The sequence below is a fragment of the Grus americana genome, chromosome 7, assembly GCF_028858705.1.
Source record: "Grus americana isolate bGruAme1 chromosome 7, bGruAme1.mat, whole genome shotgun sequence".
Lineage (NCBI taxonomy): Eukaryota > Metazoa > Chordata > Aves > Gruiformes > Gruidae > Grus > Grus americana.
In genome coordinates, this window is record NC_072858.1 from 12,630,016 (window position 1) to 12,649,910 (window position 19,895).

At 41.1% G+C, this 19,895-nt stretch overlaps 1 protein-coding gene across 4 annotated transcripts in view; it reads left to right on the forward strand.

Moving 5' to 3' along the window:
* Positions 1-19,895, forward strand: part of SORCS1 (sortilin related VPS10 domain containing receptor 1) — a 299,661-nt gene that overhangs the window by 213,591 nt on the left and 66,175 nt on the right. For all 4 annotated transcript variants that reach the window (XM_054832339.1, XM_054832336.1, XM_054832337.1 and 1 more), the window contains exons 7-10: positions 6,414-6,532; positions 9,454-9,543; positions 14,914-15,093; positions 19,533-19,679. In XM_054832339.1, coding sequence (XP_054688314.1) covers positions 6,414-6,532; positions 9,454-9,543; positions 14,914-15,093; positions 19,533-19,679 — 536 coding nt within the window. The remainder of the gene's footprint in view (positions 1-6,413; positions 6,533-9,453; positions 9,544-14,913; positions 15,094-19,532; positions 19,680-19,895) is intronic.

The following is a 19,895-nucleotide window of genomic DNA, read 5'->3' on the forward strand; positions in this document are numbered from 1 at the left end:
CAATGAACAAACTGAGTACAGACTGTGCAATTTAGTTGTATTGATGGAGACAGATTTGCAGAGCTAATCATTGCCATTTATGTTTTTAATCTTGTTGTGTAAATTTTGGACAGCACCAGGCAAATTTTCATCTTGTCAATGTGATGGTTTTGTTTATTTTTTAAAGGCTTTAGACCTAATCTGGGACTGAGAACATAGTGGTAAAACTGATTTTTCTGGTTGGAAGAAGTTCATATAAACCTTATCTCACATTTCCATTTGTACACTTGGGTGTTCCTGGTGTTCAACTTTGATTTTGGAACAGGATCAAAGGCGAGCCAGCAAAGTCAGCAGGAATTGTGATTTTTTTTTTTTTTTTTCCTCCTGGTTTCAGGTCAACACCCCAGTAAGGCAATTAATCCCGTACAGTTCCTAACCACATGACAAGCTTCTCTTTGTTACATTCACCACCACAGTCAGCAGGCAGAGTGACTGGTAGAAGTTAAATCTAGGTTTGCTCAAGTGTAGCTTGAAGTGCTTTCAGAAGGTTTATAAACTTAATGACATGTGGCTTTTGGGTTTGTAAAGAATATACAAGTCCTGAAAGATCCTTAATTAATGGGCTTCTCTGATTTGAGCTAGGGAGGGTTGTCCCAGTAAGGCCTGATTAGAGGTAATTGACATGGGAGGTAATCTTTTTTCAGGTGATGCCTACTGAGGAATCCAGACTGTTGGTGAGAATTAGAAAGATGGGTTCCTACAAGGCACTTGGAGACTAACTGGGTACCCACTGGCCCTCCAGAGAATGGCAAAGCTGATTCAGAGGATGTCTAACTGACAGTTTCTATAGGTGCAAGTCAAGAAAACCAACTGATACATATATGAGATACGCATTCACTTATGTAGATAGATGCCAATCAATTTTGAGTAAAGTTTTTAATTTATGGTTGTTGGTTTGTTTTTTTTTTTAAGTGTGGATGAAAGAAGCTAAGGGGTTTTCTAATGTGCTGGAAAAATTTAGAGAGCTCCTGATATTTAAAAGTACTTTTGTTTCCTTTGCTTTTCTTCTGCTGTCCTGATTTACACAGCAACTTCTCTTATTGAAAGGTAATTTAGATGCTGCTGTGAATGCAGGTAAACCAAAGCCTCACCTGGGGTCAGCAGGCATGCTCTGCTTGTTCATCAACAGGGACTGAGCATCTGGCCAATGGTGTCTGAATCACAAAGTTGTGCTAGGACTTTAATTTCTGTTTTCACAGAACATTGCTAGAAAGAACAAAATAATCACTGCTGTGGAAAAAAAAAAAAGAGTAGGCAACCTAGCCTGACAGTCTTTTGCTAACATAGCTAGAGTGGTGAATTAATTCCCATGGTACACTAAAACTGTGTCGTGATTTTTTTTTTCCTGATCATGATTAGTATTTTTTCCTGATCATGATTAGTATTTGTCCTGGAGAATGATATCTGCTAGTTTCTCTAATTATATCCTTATGCCAGAAATGGCAGAGGATATACTTCCCCACATAGAGAAAGATTCCTGACTCTGACATGCAATGAAGAAAAAGTAACAGCAGGATAAAAACAGATTTGTGAGTAGTTAGTAAATGGGATAGTTTCATTTCACTGCTCTTCATTATTGGTTAATTGGTTTGCAGTTGCTGAGTCCTGGAGAGTTGTGACTATATTCTCATATCATAAACATTTCACAAATCAACATTCGGACCAGATGGAAATGGATAAAACAATCATTTTGTGTGTTTCTCAAAAAAGGAATAGAAAGATTAAAATATGGGAGAATATTTAAATAAAATCTGGAACTCATTGCCATGGGAGGTAGTGGATGCTGAAGGTGTACCTGGACTACCAAGGCACCTAGATAAATTCTTATAACCTTTTCTAGGCATCTGTTATTAGTCACTGTTGGAGAGGGGTTACAGGCCTGGGTCTTTCACTGAGATATGTTACTACCATGTTCTTACGGTTCATTAGTTACAGCATACCAGTCATCCTTCAAAAGCAGAAACTACCCCTAGTGTCTAAAGCTGCTCAGTAATGAACTAGGATACTCCATAGTAAATCTAGAAGACAAACAAGTCATAGATTATGTGGATGCTCTTTGCATAAACTCGCGATTTGTCCTTAGTGGATTTATTTGTAGAGAGAAGGACACATTCCTCAATGAATTAAAGACAAGAAAAAAAAATTATACATTTGCAGTGAATACAGTGAATGTTTTCTCTGACTCTCCTTGTGTGATCAAATAAGGTTTTCAAAAGATACACGTGCAAGCTTAGACTAGAAAGCAGTGGGTATTAGGGTTTGATACATCATCCAAAATAACACTTGGCAACAGAGTATCCTGAAGAAAGTCACGCTCTGCTTTAGGAAGGGATTTGAAACTCTCCTGTGTACTTTTGCAGAGCCTCACCAACCTCCAGTAACCACCAATAACCTTCCATCTCCACTAACTGAACCAAGAAGTGTCTCTGGGACAGGCTGGATGCATTTCCCTTGAGAACATATTAGCATGGAGCTTGAGCTAAACAGAAAATACTAAAATACTTCATGGCACGGGGTGCCCCTGGCTCTTAACTTTTGCTATGTGTTAGCATTTGCAATTCTCTTTCACCTCTGAAACAGATTAATTTTGTCAGAGGCTTCCCTTACAAGATGTCTTCTCCATTCTTATGTTCTGTGACTTTTCTTGCTTCCTCTTTAGAAATAGCTGCCATTCCCTGAGAAGAATCCTACTCTAGGTGTCTAAACCTGTCAAAATCAAAGTGTCTGGGGGCGTACGAGCTGGGAGTTGCTATGTTCTTCTCTCCAGGCACAGCGTGACATTGTTGTTGTATATTAAAAACAGCAGCTGTTGTTGGAGGTGAGGGTTCTGGAAATGAAAAGCATAATGTCCTAATTACCTATGGCAGGGAAAACATCTGTGCAGGAAAACTAATGAAATTAATTCCAGAGCTTAGCAACTGAATACGTTAATTGACATTAATTAATGCTAAATTACAAAGCTCTGCCAATGGAATCACATAAAATGTCCATGAGAATCAAATGCCAAAACAAAATCCTTGAGTTAGTGTGAGCACAGCAAAACTTCCCTTAGGAAGAAAGAGGGATCCAAGCACTGCAAGAAGCCTGCTTTTCCTTCTTTCTGTCTCCCATAGCAGAGGAAGCTTTTCTTGGTGTGCACATCTCAGGGTTTGGCTGTTTTGGAGATTAGCTTAAGCAATTTCGGTGCTCTGCCCTTTAGTGTAGTTATTACTGGCATTTTAGAATTGAAGCCGTGGAGAATTGCACTGTAAAAGTTCACAGGAATTGCCTTAGTAAATCTTCATCAATGGTACAATCACTGCTGCAGAGACTCCTGTGATCACAGCAGAAATAGACATAGTCCCCATTCCTCCATTAAAACAGGATCAAAAAAACTTCAGTCACCTCTAATGGATGTCAACCTGGCCTGCTCTTTAAAATCTCTTGTGGAGGAGATTCCTTAATCTTCTTTGCTGGCTGGTCCCAGCAGCACCCATCCTGTTACCTCCCTGTGCTCTCAGGATAAATAACCCATTTGCATGGGAAGTAAGACAGCACTGCAGTATCCTCTTAGCGTCTCCTGGCCAATGTGCCTGTGGAAGGAAAAGGAAACAATGGTGGTGGGGGAAAAAAAGGAAACAAGGTGAGAAACAGCGGTCTCATCCTATATAGCTCTATGCTGGGTGATTCGATCCCATGTGTGAAAAGTCACCCAGTCTTGCCAACAGCTCAGGGGGTGGTGTTGCCAGCCCATTTCAACTGATGCTGCTTTGATTAAGCTCAGGATTGCCAGGCATTTCAATCAGGAACCTTCTTGGGACAGAATGAGAGACCCCACCTGGTGTACTGTGTCCAGCTCTGGAGCCCTTAGCACAGCAAAGACATAGACCTGCTGGAGCATGTCCAGAGGAGGGCCACAAAAATGATCAGAGGGCTGGAGCATCTCTCCTGTGAAAACAGGTTGAGAGAGTTGGGGTTGTTCAGCCTGGAGAAGAGAAGGTTCCGGGGAAACCTTATTGCGGACTTCCAGTACCTAAAGGGGGCTTATAAGAAAGATGGGGACAAACTTTTTAGCAGGGCCTGTTGTGACAGGACAAGGGGTAATGGTTTTAAACTAAAAGAAGGTAGATTTAGGCTAGACATAAGGAAAAAAATTTTTACTATGAGAGTGGTGAAACACTGGTACAGGTTGCTCAGAGAGGTGGTAGATGCCCCATCCCTGGAAACATTCAAGGTCAGGCTGGACGGGGCTCTGAGCAACCGGATCTAGTTGAAGATGACCCTGCTCATTGCAAGGGGGGTTGGACTAGGTGACCTTTAAAGGTCCCTTCCAACCCAAACTATTCTATGATTCTGTGAATGTGGGGGCAGGTGCGGAGGGCTGTCCTTCATGATACAATGGATTGAATTAAACAGGAGGAGCGGGAATTGTTTGTGTTGCTGGTGAAGAGATGCGTGCCCGTTCTCCATCTTATGACAAGGAGGGGACGTGCTGCACCACACACTACCATTGGGTGGTGGAGGAGGCTCTGACCCCCTTGTCCCTCTTCTTCCTAGGAGCAGAGGGCTGAACAGCTCTGAAAGGGAACTTTCCTGAGCTCCCTGGAATGAGCAGGCTGGGAGTTACGTCGTTCCCTGCCCTCTCGTGGCTAATGTGGAAAAAATCATGTCCCTCTGAAGGGAAATACATTTTGATCATGCTCTCCAGGCTGTATTAATTAATGTTTTGCAGTGAGCTGCAAAAGCATAAAATGCTATAAACTGCAGTGACTAATACTACTTGGCACTTTATATATTCCAAGAACTTTACAAATGCCGGGGTAAAATCATCCCTCATCAAACTTTCCTGAAGGTTCGTTATCCTGCATGTGTTTCAAGCAGAAGTCAACAGCCCTTAGAAGCAAGAAAAGAAATGCCAAATGATAGATTTTAATTAAAACCAAGATTAAATATGAGATGGTAAAATTCAAGCTATTTCTATTTCAGTGTAAAATGCTACTTCTCTGATCAGAAGGTGGTAATTATATCAAACAAGGGGCTGCGCTTCTCCAACAAGGAAAAAGATTAGAAATAGTTCTAATGTTAAATGCCATGTAGTGTTTCTGTCATATAAGTGCTAATGCTAAAATGCTAAAATCCTTCTTCCTGTAAATCAGCTTTGTCATTAAACAAAATGCAACTTCTCAATTGATTTGAAAGAGACTAAATTGAATACTGAGAATCTGGTTCTATATTCTAGGATAAATTACCACCGTGAAGAAATTAAAATTGTTTTTCTTCAGGTGATGGATCATGAGATGAGCACCCTGCAGTGCTTCAGAATAGGAGATAAGGACATCCCATGCAGTGACAGTGGATGAGATGGCTTTGGGGCTGCATTTAGTCCGTTTACTTCAAAACGTACGACTGATTGAAACTGCTAAGGCCTCTAGTTTCAAGAGAGTGTGGAATGATTGCCCAGGTTTGCCAGAGTGCATCTATCTACACTGTCAACAGAGAAGTAGGTAAAACCCCTGAACAGGAGGTGGTCTGAATTACTTTCCAAGGTGATCTGAATTACTCTGCAGAGTGTAGGTGCTGTAGGAAATAGAGATGCACTGTGGAAGGGGTTCTTAGTGGTGATATTATGGGGCAGGTGTCCTCATACTTGTGAATGCTCTGGGCCTTGGCCATGTTCTAAATAAACTCAGCATGTGATCGTGGAGAAGCTGTCATGCTCTACAGCAAATCCCACACCATGGGGATGACAGGTAAACTGTAAAGGCTCAGCACAGAGAGTATCTGTCCTGCAGCATAGACACAACTCTTCAGACCCATAGTTACTTTTGAAGTCAGAGGATTTTGGCTGGTTTTTGCCTCTGTAAAGGGTCCTTCACAGCTCTGTTTTTCCCTCACCCAGTTCCTTGCTTTAAGCTTAAGCCTGGGTAGCATCCAAGTAAACTCAGCAGGGCAGGTAACAGTGCTTAATGATATGCCCTTGACTAGGTTTCTGTCAGACCTGAGCCACAAGCATTACATTGTGCCACCTTCAAATGCTGCTTCTGGTCTACTTCCAGCACGGAACCACAAGAGTGGCGTGGAGTAATCAGATAAGCTATGCTGGGCTCTGTCTTGGTATAAAGGAGCAACGTATACCTCTCATGACTGGCATGGGGTGGAATGAAAGAAATAATGGGAGACAAAGAAGGAAGGAACTTAAAGGAAGAAAGTAATCAGGGGTGGATTTATGAGGGGTGTAAGGGAAAGAAGTGTTGTGTTGTGTTGAATGGATGGTGTTACTTCATGTCATGTGAGGCTGGGAAGCAGAAATCCTGCCTCAGCAAACAGGTTTGTGACAGTAGGAAGAATCTGTGCTCAGGATCTCAAGCATCTTGGTTTTGTTCTTTTCCTTTCAGATGCCCAATACATCACCTGCAAGATGCAGAACTGCAGTGAAGCCACTCGCAGCAAGCCCTTTCCAGGCTATATTGACCATAACTCCCTGATTGTCCAGGATGATTATGTCTTTGTTCAGGTGCGGAACACCCTCTTCTCTTATTTATCCTATTATTTTATATTATGCTATTCTGTATTATATTATTTTCTCTTCCATTCTTTTGCATGTGTGTGCATGTGTGTTAGCTCCCAACTAATCAGACAACATTGGATACAAATGATAAAGGCACTGAGTGGATTGTAGCAGTCCATTACAATGCTAATAGTGTTCCTTTTACCGCTAGTATCTTGTCACTGTAGGGTCACGGAGTTCCTGCTTGGAGCATCCACCATACATACTGGAGTGCTCTGTGCCATTCCCTGCAATCTCATCAGCGCTCTAGGATTACTGCTCTAACCTCCCAGCTTGAAGCGATGTGTCAGTCATCTGCTATTACAAGGGAGTAGACCAAAGCTTTTTTGAGTGTGAGAGGGAAATAGAAAAGGAGAGAGGGAGTCAGGGGAAGAACCAAAGAAGGAGTAATCAGGCTTTATTGTTATGCCTCAGTTGTGATTATAGTGAAAAAGCTGAAGATGAGATGTACTCAGCCAAGCTGTGTTCTAGGTGAGAGCTGGTGAATAGATCTGAATTACTGTGGGTTTCATTAGGCTACCACCAATGTCCATTTAATAACAGCTGAAGAGGGCAAAAATAAGAACAGAATTGCAGGGAACATGGAGGTGAACTGGAAATCATTAGGACTAAACTGGTCTTCCAAACAGTTTATATTCTGCCATGCTTGAGGATGGTGGGAAGCGAGAGTACTGATATTTTAAATTGGGTGAGTTGATTGCTAATTACCTTCAGTTAATGAACTCAGTCATAAACATCACTCTAATTGATCCACAAATAAATCTGGGACATACGTTCCAGAATAGCTTTTGTGCCTAGTGTGTTTGAGGCATAAATGAAATATTTATTTGGTAAGGAAACCAGGGGCACGCATCACTCTTCAGCCATGCTCTCTCACTTCAGAATGACTGTGTGTTTGTGGCTTGACTGACACAGGAACTGGGGAATTTCTCTTCATATGTGAATTTCTCTTCATATGTGAATTTATTCATTACTTCATCATCAATGCCTTGATTTTATGCTCTTCAAGATCATTAGTCGCCTCTGTTCTGACCTGATGTTATTACATACTGTAGAGAAGCCAACCGCTTTGCCTCATCTGAAGTCAATGATGGGGACATTGTCTACCTTTCTGGATAGCCCTTGTATTTTGATTCATTTCTCTTTCTGTCTATAAATTGTTGTATAGTGTTCCCAGTGCTGTCAAATTTCAGCTTTGTTCCACCTCCGTGTTAGTTGCACGGTGTAAGGAGGAGCATGTGAGGAGAGGCAGCCCTTTATGATGTTCCCCTTAATGCCCAATGGGACTTTGCACAGCTGTATATATTCATGTTCGCAATGCAGTTTGAGCAGGTATTGTGTAATATTTGGATTTGGAAAGCTCCCATTGTAATCCTTAAACTTCTTTGGATTCTTAAACAGAAATAAATATAACAGGTCAAAGAGCTAGTACTTGCCAATCATTAACAGGTATGAAATAATAATACTGTAATCCTTGGAAACAACCTCTGCTTTGCTGAAGCAGTCAGTGACTTTACTGTTGGCTGGCAATGTAAAATGGCATTCTTCAAGTGGTTACATATGTATCTGGATGTATCTGGCTGGCAAGGAACAGCTAAATAAGATGCCCTGGCTGATGAGGGACCCTGCCTTATCCCAGGCACTGGTCTTCACAGGATGAATAGCTCTATACCAGACAGTAAAGGCTGGGAAGAATAGATGAACACCCTGAGCACCCTCTCCTAGCCTTCCTTACCTTCTTTGATCTTCATTTAGCTTTTTTTACAGCTGAGGCATTTGGAATCATAACTAGTAGGCTCAAAAGCATGTCGATAAAGGAATGTGGATTTATTTCTTCCACTACACCGTGTTTTATTTACAAACTCACACTCTCTCATAACAGTGCTTCTGGCCTTCCTTCCTTTAACTTTTGCCCAATACCCTTAAAATAAAATTGTTGAAGAGCTTTAGAATAAGAAATAGTTCTTATTTGACTTTATCTGGTATGAACCTAGCCTCTGTGTATCTTGCATTTTAAACTACTGCAGTCCATTTTAAAACACTTACTATGAAAGAAAAGTCTTGCCCAGATATCAGGCAATTAGAGCAATGCTCTGCATGGAGAATCCCTTGAAATATTTTTTCTTCAGTATCTTTCATCCAAGGATTTCAAAGTACTTTACAAACATTGATTATACTTCAGCAGCACTGGAAGCCAGATAACATTGACAGGTTTTTTTTCTTTCTATTTCCCCCCCCCCCTTTAATAGCTGGTAGGAGATGAAACCTCGCATTGCTCTAACCCAGCATTTTCTAGGCCTTGCCATCAGTATTTAGGCACTTAGGTAAATGGCCAGATTCACAGAAATACCAAATCAACTGAGCTTCTCCTGCCTTCAGGAGCTGTGAATGCTTAGCTGATCTCGTAATGGATACATATGATGGCTTGTACAGGGCCACACAGGAAACAAAGCTGGAGGCAGAAATAGAAATGAAGTGTCATGTCTGCCAATCTGCTGATCTAACCAACAGCCTATAGAGCAGCTCTGCAGATAGCAAAGAACAGACTGTTTTGTGGTAAGGCAGAGGAGAGCTGTGGTATCAGCAGGTGATATAATGACCCAAATGAAGCTAGGACTTTCCCCAGACTTTCACCTGAAATTCTGGCCTTTGTCTCTCTCTGTAGAAAATGGGATTCCTATTGCTTTCTCTTTCAGCCACTGTCACTTGGATCAATGTTTATTCATCAACTATAATAGTGCTGCAGTTCTAAGCCATTGCCAGCAACACTGTGGTATTTCCCTTGACAGCTTTTGCTTGATATTTTCCCTGATAATAAAAAAATATTTTAAAAAATCCTGATGATAACTTTTCTGCTTCTCTCGTAGTTGACATCAGGAGGAAGACCACATTATTACGTTTCTTATAGGAGGAATGCATTTGCACAGATGAAGCTGCCAAAGTACTCCTTGCCCAAGGTAGGTTGCTGTTGCTGGAATGCCCATATGAATCATAGAATGGTTTGGACTGGAAGGGACCTCAAAGATCATCTAGTTCCAAGCCCCCTGCCATGGGCAGGGACATCCTCACTAGACCAGGTTGCCCAAAGCCCCATCCAACCTGGCCTTGAACACTTCCAGGGAGGGGGCATCCACAATGTCTTTGGGCAATCTGTTCCAGTGCCTCACCACCCTCATAGAGAAGAATTTCTTCCTTATATCTAGTCTAAAACTACCCTCCTTCAAGCCATTGCCCTTTGTCTTATCAGTACATGCCCTTGTAATACAGTCCCTTTCCAGCTTTCCAGTATGAACCTACAGACATTTTGATTGTACAGAAATTCTTGAATCCAACACAAGTAACCACAAGATAACATGCAATGAGTGAAAAAGTAATTCTTCTTTAACGGAACATTTGCAAGCAAGAAAGGTCCGAAAACAAAGTCAGCACTTTGGCTAGTTGAGGACATGAGCATGAAATGTAGACAGATACCACGGCCCATGTCAATTACCATTGCTTTATGGTTAGGTAATTAAGTTTTGGAGGGGACGCTTTTTTCCTTTTTTTTTTTTTTTTTTTTTATCTTAAAATTCTCTTCTCCTATCCCTATCCTGTGTGGGTTTCTTTTTGTGCTTTGCCTCATTAGCAGATTTTAATGGGAACCAAGCAAAGAGATGTCTTTGTGTGTCTGCTCCATATCTTCCCTAATTAAGAACAATGGTGAATTAGCATTGGAGCTTGAAAGGCTATTGCTGCTTTCTGGAGTTGAATTTTTTTTAAAGACCTATATAAAATGTTAGCTCCATTTTGAAGAAATCACCATTTTACAGCTGGGATCTTAATGGCTTCTTAACAAAGAGGATTTTTTTTGAGGCCTTTTCATTCTTGATATAGTCTGGCTTAAATGAAATTTAAGCTCAAAGGTAGTAAATGATCTTGTGGATTCTTCGTGAGATCTAACATCTGGAGACAAATGCATTCCCAGAAATTAAGCAAGGATTGTCAAAAGGAAAAAAAAGAAAGTGCAAGGTCAGCCTATTCCTAGAAGTTGAAAGTACAGCAGATTTTGTAGGTGGAAATATTCAAAGGGATAATTTGGCTAATATCACAACTGGCTTTCTTTGATTCCTCAAGTCATGTGGCCTGTTTATAGTGGATTGACTGGGGGACCTTCATATAACCAGACTGCAGCTCACACCCAGGCCTTCAAGGCCATACCTTACCTACTCTGCTGTTGTATCCTTCGCTCCTGTTTACCTCACCTGAAAACCCAGTTTACAGGGCATTGAAGACCCTACCAGAAGCCACAATAATTTCTTGGCTCTCACACAGGAGACCTGTGGTCTGCCCCAAAATCTTCAGTCATGTTTGAAGATAGGCTGGTTTGAAGCTTCCTGCCCAAGCAGGAGGGAATTATTCTGTCAATTGAGATTCAATTTAAACAGGTGCTATTTGAAGTAGCCCTTAGCAAAAAAGTTGCATTTTTAGCACGGTTATTGTAACACCCCAATCAAAATCATCATTTACAGCTGATTCAGACTGTGTGTAGAGAGACTGCTTGCTTTGAACTGGTTGGTTTTTTTTTAGCCCACACTTATTTTTCCAACTGTCCACCTTCTCAAAGAGATTTCTGGAGAACCAGGGAAAATACACTACAAATAAATTGCAATGTGTTCTCGGCGAATAGAAACTGGAGCAATGCATTCATGTTATTTGACCCAAAGAAAAAGTCAGATATTTAAGGAGATAAGATGCTTTGTCACAATCTCAGAATATCTTCAAAGACCGAAGAGCTGCATTTGGCTTGGAAGGAACTACAGTGGAGCTATGGCTGTCTAGGAGGCTACTATCAAAGCAGGATAGCTGCTTTTATTAAAAATGCACAAAGTGTTACACTATTCAAGGAATTGAAACAAACAGCTTCTTTTATGCCTAAATTCTCTTTTATCTCCCTAGCTAAGAAAGAGGGGCCAAATATGGTAAACAGTACTAAGTGACTTCTGGAATTGAAGATGGAACTATCAAGCTCTTTGTCTCTGCATGTCACTCTTCCTAAACTGGAGGGGTGTGACGGCAGGCAGCTTTGGCAGGTGATACTGCTGCTCAGGCAGGGATGGCCTACAGCAAATAAAAACTAAAATATTCTTCTTGTTGGCATCGATAGCCTGTTAGCCAGTTTGATTAAAAGCCTAAATTAACTTGAAACTTTCTCCTGTACAAGAAGATGCCTATCTAGGTGCATACAAGTTGTTTTAGCCCTGTAAATAGTGTTTATGGAGACCTGTTAATTTCTAGTGATGTTGATCAGTGGGTTGGTACTGCCTATGCAGCACCACAATGTAGGCTCTGTCGCAGACTCTGTAATGTCACTCATGATAATCACCTTAAATGTACACACAGGCTACATCCACTCCATTTTAGCCAATGCACTGGGCAGACATCTGTGAATACTGAAGCAAGCCAAGAAATTTCTCTTTTAAGAAGACTTGTCCTTAACTGGTGCTGGGCTGAATACTGATGGGATGGGTGCGTGTGGTACCTCTGTTTTAAATTCATCACCTTCTTTCAACCTCAGGATGCACATCCTGATGGAAGAAGCAATAACCACAAAAAATCCTTAAATACAGACCTTAAAAAGAGTTGACAGTACCAGTAATTGACAGGATAAAACAGGCATTACACATCCCTGCTATTTAACTTGCCGGGAAGAAAAGTTCCCTGACCAAGTGCAAAAAGGGCAATTGAAGCATGTTTAGTAATTCAGAAAGCCTTGGCCTTTAGTCATTTGATCAAACCTGTGCACAGCATCGTGCTCTTACTTTTGTCTTTGGAAAGGCAAGAGGGACAGATAGTAGAACTGCATATTAATGTGCTTCCACTATGTGCTGGAACAGAGAAAGGAAAGCTCAAATTCTCAGTAGGCAGATGCATGGGGAGCCCCTGAAGATGACAACAACTGTTTGAGAAAGGTGCCTTGCTTCACTTTTCTGTTCTTTTCCCTTTCTTTAGGGAGGTGAAATGAACATCTGTTGTAGTGGTGGAAGATGCAGTGAAGCTCTTACTCCATATCAAGATGAATGCTGTCTTTTTGTATTATTCCTCCCTCAGAAAAAGCAACCCCCACCCTGAAAAAAAAAAAAAGAATAGAAGAGAATATGATATACTGATTAATTTTAATATTCCCAATGTGGAAACCAAAAAAACCCCAACTGCTGTTGGTCAAAAACCTATCTGATGCCCATATACTGATCTCTTTCTATCAAAGCTTTGCATGGTTACTGCATCTACTGGACAAGGCCATATTAAGAGGAAAAGTTAATTGATCCCCAAAGACAAACAGTTGGAACACTATCTTTTTTGGCTTTCTGCACTATGCATGTTATGCCAATTCCCTCGGTCTCTGCTTCTCCAGGCTTAAATTCCTTCAGCCTTACTGGGATCTTCTTAAGAATTGCATCTTCCAGCATGATCTGATCAAAACTCAGGAAGCATCCAGTGAACAAATTAACTTATTTGCTTCTTAATCATTCATGAAATTGCCTTTAGTTTTCCCTGGTGCTAATCAAAGTGTCTTTTTACCTGTCTCCCCTGGTTATTACAAAACTATTGATTAAAATGGTAAGTTAATGAAACTGTGCATTCACCAGACAAAACAAGTTTTACTTATAATCTCTCTCTATGTTTAAATAGAGAGGTCTACCCATGTGTATATCACATATGAAAAAGTTTAAATTTGAGATTACAGCTGTGCTAGCCAAGGTTGCACAAAGGACATTGGGGACACCTACTCTACCAACAGATTGACTAGGGTCATAGTTCGAAATAAGGGGCCTCTGACAAAGAGCTGCGACTAACTTTGACTAGCACAGCTGGAGCTCAGAGAGGATATCTATTCACAACCACAATTAGTAGAAGGCAGTGAGGCTTCTATTACCTCTCCTGTTGCCAATCTGTTCCTCCACAAAACCAGCCCTTCTTCTGGGATACATTTTTCTCCAGTGCAAAGCAGCAAGTAAATCAAGTGAATATTCATCCACACCATACTCAGATCTGGATCTGGATGAAGAAACAACTGTTCTGAATCTTAACTTCATGGTGAATCCACTTTCAAATTTATAGACCATATTTCTTCATTATATTATTTTTCATCTTTACATTACAAGCTCCATCTGGAAGTATTAATTCCCCCTACAAAACCACAAGAAAGTGACTTGTCAAAGACTATTATTAACAGACGGAAGAAGTAGCATCAGCTTCCAAAGAGTATATTTTCTGATAAAGTTCCCAGTTTTGCATATAGAAAGTCCTGGCTGAGATTCATGGAAGCAGAATAACTTTGGGATATCTGCCCAAAACAGACAGAACAGCTGAATCTTCTGGGAATCACCTGGTGCTAAGAAATCTGCATTTCTTTTCCTACCTCCACAGATTTTTATGGCACCAAAGAACTCAGGGTGCCTGTGCTGGGCAGATAGAGCCTGGGAATTTCATTATAACAACCTCTCTCGGTGGCTTTTTCCACTAGGTAATAATTTCTCCAGGCATTGAAAGAGGGAATCAGGTTTAATAGTTTCTGTTTTTTCTTTAATTTTGCAATCTTTTCATTGTTTCCTGCCTGCTGTAACACACCAGACAAACAGTAAAACAAAACCTCACTCATAACACTAGTGATCTAACAGTAATTCTGCTCTTTACATCTAATGAGGATTAGGGCTGTCTTTCTGTTATATTTCTTGGGGGGAGTGTTTAGCACAGTGGTCCAGGGCCTTGGCTTCTAGTCAACACTGTCATTAGAAATAATAAATCACAGCAGCACTGGCTGCAGACATTAACCCATTAGATGCTCCTTGTATCAGTTCCCAAGCATACTTGGTTTCTGAATGCTAGGCAAGAAGCAGGTGTTTCAGTTGCTGCTTTTTTTTTTTTTTTTTTACTTTAAAAAACCCCACAAACCCCACATTTTTAATATCTGTGATTCCACAATCACAAGTGTAATCACTCTGGTGCCAAAAAAACCCCCCAACAAATAAACAACCCCCTTTCCCTCCAAACAAAGCACTAATTAAAATGAAAGTGTGTGTGGGCGGAAGTCCTGCTGTATAACACTGTACTGCCAATGTAAATGTTCAATTAACACCTGATCAGTTAATTACCACTTTTAAAACTGGCAGAAGAGAGCTGGTATAAAATATTCCTGGATGGAATTATCCGCTTACAGGAGTGTTGTCTACAGATACCGATTAAACTCTAGCCTAAATATATCCCTTGCTCCTCCACAATTACTTTGGTGCCCTTGGAAATGACAGAGCAGAGCTCCCGCTAGTAACCTTCCTCTTTTCTTTCCCCAGGACATGCATGTTATCAGCACCGATGAGAATCAGGTGTTTGCAGCTGTTCAAGAGTGGAACCAGAACGACACGTACAATCTGTATATCTCCGACACCCGAGGGGTGTACTTCACCCTGGCCTTGGAAAATGTCAAGAGTAGTCAAGGGCTGGAGGGGAATGTGATGATTGACCTCTATGAGGTATGTCATGACTCCAGACATCTCATTCCTATCTCAGGAGCTCACGTGATGCCAGTACTGTTTCCTTCTTGCACATCAGTTGTGTAATATGCCTCTGAACAGCAGAGCCAAAAATGTGACTAAACACATAGTTTTACCCTCCTTTTACTTAAGGGCCTCAGTGCAATCAGCTGAGTTTCAAGGCCTGGTTTTACACAGGTGTTGAGTTTAGGCCCAGCCTAATATTATGAACAGATTCACTGCTGTACTCTCCTGTAGGTTCTCAGATGAGGAAGAGCTCATGACTCTTTCATGCATAGGAAGATATAAATCCGAAGATGTAGTGGAATAGTTCATCCAGTCCCTAAGAGGAACTCTTTAAGTTTCTCAGCCCAAATCCTGCTGACCCACATTGGTCCAGCCTATGGATCTGAAAGCTCCCAACACTGAATAGCATTATTCTCCAATTTTTGTTGCATTTCTGACAGCTTAATCTCTTGTTTTAGAAGTAAGGAGAGACAGCAGGTTTTGTTTTTTTTCTTTGTCACCTTCCTCAGCTTGGACTATTCTGGGAACTAAAGTGATTTTAGATATACCCTCTTGGACTATCCCATGAGCATGGAAAATCTACCTCATTTTGATGTCCCTTTTACCCCTGAGCCTTTTTCTGAAAAGTACATTCTGCCTAAGCTCACCTGTAAAAAGGCCAGTTTACATTGTCTTCTTTCCAATGACAACTGATCCAAAGAACAGGACTTTTAATGTGCCCTGGTACTTCCCTTGCTCTGCTGCCTGTTTTGCTTCTGGAGACATCACTCAGCTAAGTAGAAGTTCAATCCTCAGCTGCTGTTTTGAGGGTCAGCTTCTCTTTTAAGGTCTCCTCCAGGGTATTTTCAGACCATTTAGAATAAAGTCCATGAACTAATTTGAGTTCCTTTGAAAATGAAAATGCTTCCCATATTTCCCCATCACTGTCTGAATATTAGCTCTGCTATACAGTTTTTCTTCAGCTGCCCTTTACTTGGAAATCACCTTGAATTGTCCAAACAGAAAGCCCAAGTGTTGTGTACATAAATTCAGATGAACTGTAGGAGGACGGGCACTGGCATTTCAGTCGTTTGGAGATTTTTACTATTAATCTCTCTGCAGCACTGGCAGCCCATGGAAAAACTGTTGTCTCTTATTACTGTCAGCTCAAGAAGCAGTTTCACTGCATTATGTAAAGGTGTCCTACATCCCAGGGGGGAAAGAAAAGCCTTTGTTTTATTAGGCTGACACCACACAATAACCTGGATTGAAATTGATGGAATCAGACTTGTGGCGTCATATCTGCTGATTATCTAGATAGAAAGAATATTGGCTGCAACTGAACCTGGCACAAACCTTCCTTTCAATTTGATGTTCTAGCTGGAAGGGAACAAAAAACCATCCAGCATGATTCTCCCAGTACGGTTGTTGCAAATGATGAATGCTCTAGGGGTAAATGGAGATGAAAACGAGAGAAGAAAAAAATCCATAGATAAATTAAAAGGAAGTGGAGAGATGGCAAAATGAGTTCTTCTGTGGTGGCAGCAGTATACTTAGAAAAGCAAGATTATTTGAGAAGATGCCAGAGAAAGACCTGTTGAATGTGCATGTTTCTGTATGCATGTTTTTCAGGTGTTAGAACTAAGTTCTTCTGGTTGCATTGTAGTGAATGTGTTTGTGTGTGTAGATTCCAAAACTGATTCTACATCAAGGACAAATCTGCTCAGTGCTGCTCAATGGGGAAGTGCATTGGGCACAAAGAGAAAATAGAAGTTCTTTGATGGTGCCTCATCATGTTCTCCCTTCTCTTCTCCTGTAAGTCATCAGGAGCTTTTCGCTCAGGTTGTTATTTCAGTGTGTGGGCTCTTCTGCTGCTGGACCTTGTAGAGGATGAGACCACTCCTAGAGGGACACTATTCCCTCTTCAGCTTGTTGGACAGAGCAGGATATGAGAATAGCTCTTCTCTCCACCACCTTCCAGTGCCACTTCATCAGCAGCACACTGGACTCAGCATTCAGTAGGTCTGCAGTCACAAAAGTCCTAAAGACTATCTCCTAGAGCAAGGGAAGAGCAAGAATCACTGGCTGTTGGGTCTGAGTGCCCTTTCTAATTCCTGCATCTCCCCACTGATGTGGTATGGCTCTGCTTGGCTCTGTAGTTGGACTGGTCCACAGCAAGACAGTCCTGCCTGTTGGGAGTCCATGCCTGAAGTGATAACAGACTATGAGGAGATGTGTCTATAGCTATAGTAGATATGCCTGTCACTCTGGGACTTATTTTTTTTAGCAGTATGCAAATTGGATGGAAAGTATATGTTTGATGTATGAAGCTGGTGATGGGGAGTCTGTTTTGAGTTCTGTGTTCGAGTGTCTTATATGAATCTTTCTAAAACTGTGGACGGTGTTTGTATCTGCACACAATGCATTCGGAGTGGTGAGGGTTGTCTACAATGTGTGTGTGGGAGCTGATGGAGTGCTTTCCTCTCTGACCGCTGGTGGTCATGCACTTACTTGCATGATTCTTTCTCTCTTATGATTGTATGAACAGGAGGGATTAACAGATCATTGTGTGTATCATGGTTGTGTATATGCAATAGATGTATCTCTTCCTACTGAGAGCACACAAACATGTATAGTGTGTGCGGGTTTTTTTTTAAGATAAAGCTGTCCAAGACTGACAGTATAACTTACACTTTGCTTTCTCGGGAAAGGATTCTGAGTCCCAGCCCATGACTAGAATCATAAAAAGAAAAATTCACAGGATTTCAGAACACATTTATCACCTGATATATAAAATGCTCTTTAATCATTTATGGCCAGCATTTCACAGGGACTATATAATACAACTATTTCAGAACAACAAAGAAAAGTACAAATGGACCTATAGGCTCTGGCCTCTGGTAGTAAAGGCAGAACTATGTTATTTTTCCAGCCCTGTCTATTCATGCAGTATCACTGGGAGATAGAATACCTTTGTCTTTTCAGCGTGCCTTTCTACAACAACAAAGAAATACTGAATACTTAGTTGGGTGGGACCAAACAATCCAGCTAAAAAATTGAAAATATTATCTTTTTATGCTTATATCAATAATAAATTAGTTAACTACTTAATTTAAAGACTATTGCTCATTATAGCAGGTAATTTCTAAGTCTTTACATAACCTCAAATGAAGTTCAGTACCATTGCTCAAGCATGAAAGTGCTCTGCAGAATGACTATGTATCCCAATGCACTACACACTACTAGTCTCACATGTGACTAAAAGTGCAATAAGGTCCTACTCACTAAGAGCTGTAGCATTCAAATCCAGCCACATAATTAAATCAGTTGAGCTGGAACAAACTTTGAATCTGCTGTGTAACCATTTGCCACATGATGCTAATTAAGTAATAATCTCTATGAATAAAAAGTCTTGATGAATGATTCTGTGTACTAGTTCTACATCGTAAGAAGAGATGGGGTGGATGACCGAACAGACTTGCTGGAAACCAAAAAGTTTCTCACTTTCCCCCCTCCTCCCGATTTTGCTTCCCTTTTTATTGCAGCACTCAGATTGCAGAATGACAGCCTAACAAATTCATTCACAAGCTGCAGCAGCTATTGGGCTATTGATTTTCAGTGTGCTGAGAAGATGGGAACATTCTGCAGTGTGAGTTGTGGTTTGAGGTTGACTTTTTTTCTCCCTACTAAGACACTTTTGGGCTTGGTTCCAACACGAGTCTGTTAGCATCACATCTTTACAAAATCCTCCTGCAGTTCTATGGACTAAAGCTGTTGGGTAAAACACCAGGGAAAATAAAAGGATAGGAATCTCATTGCTAGCTCTATAACTAGCATACTGGGTAGGCTTGCTTGGGTCACCAGTGCTTTGGTTTCCTCAAAATATGAAACGGTAATAAAAATACCTCTGTGCCCCAAATTATCCTGTTGAAACACTGATAATTATGAAACACATTGGGATCCTTAGATGAAGTGTCTTAAGCAGGCTGTATGAGAATAGATGCACTGAACTGCAAGTTTATGTGTCTGTTGCCATTTTCTTTGCAAGGCCAAAACTGCTGCTGTTTCCTGCTACTGCAGTGCAAGACATAAATAATTGCCCTGTACGTATTTCATCTTTCAGGGGGAAGGGTGCCTACACAGTTGAGTTTGTCACTTTACAGGTAATGCTACTGACATCTTACCATGTTCCCATGCTGATTCTGAAATATAAGCTCTCTTTTCCATTTGTCACCTTTCCACTTGTGATGGTCTTATCTTGTCGCCAGCACCTCAATTTGCCTTCCTTTGATGCTGCTTGGCAATTCTTGCCCTGACATCTACCACGCTGACACAGCCACCAGGTCCCTGTTGGGTTTGACAGAGCAAGAGACACACATGCACAGAACCTGCATTGGCCTGATCTATTTTTCAGCCATGTCAATTTTTCCTAGGTAGCAGGGATAAAAGGAATGTTCTTGGCTAACAAGAAGATTGACAACCAAGTGAAAACTTTCATCACCTACAACAAAGGGAGAGACTGGAGTTTGTTGCAAGCTCCGGACACTGATCTGAGAGGAAACCCCATTCACTGTCTCCTAGTAAGTACCTGGGGAAGGGGGAAAGTTGGGGGATGATAACATCCCAGGACAATCTTTTTCTGCTAGGTAACACAAGAAGGAGAGGGCAGCTACTCTCTGCATGCAATGTATCTCCTGGACGGAATTGTGCATATTAACAATGCAGTACATCAGGCTTGGGCTGCCAGGTGGTATTGCAAGAGCTGACATTGTAATTTAGCTTAATTTAATTTAATT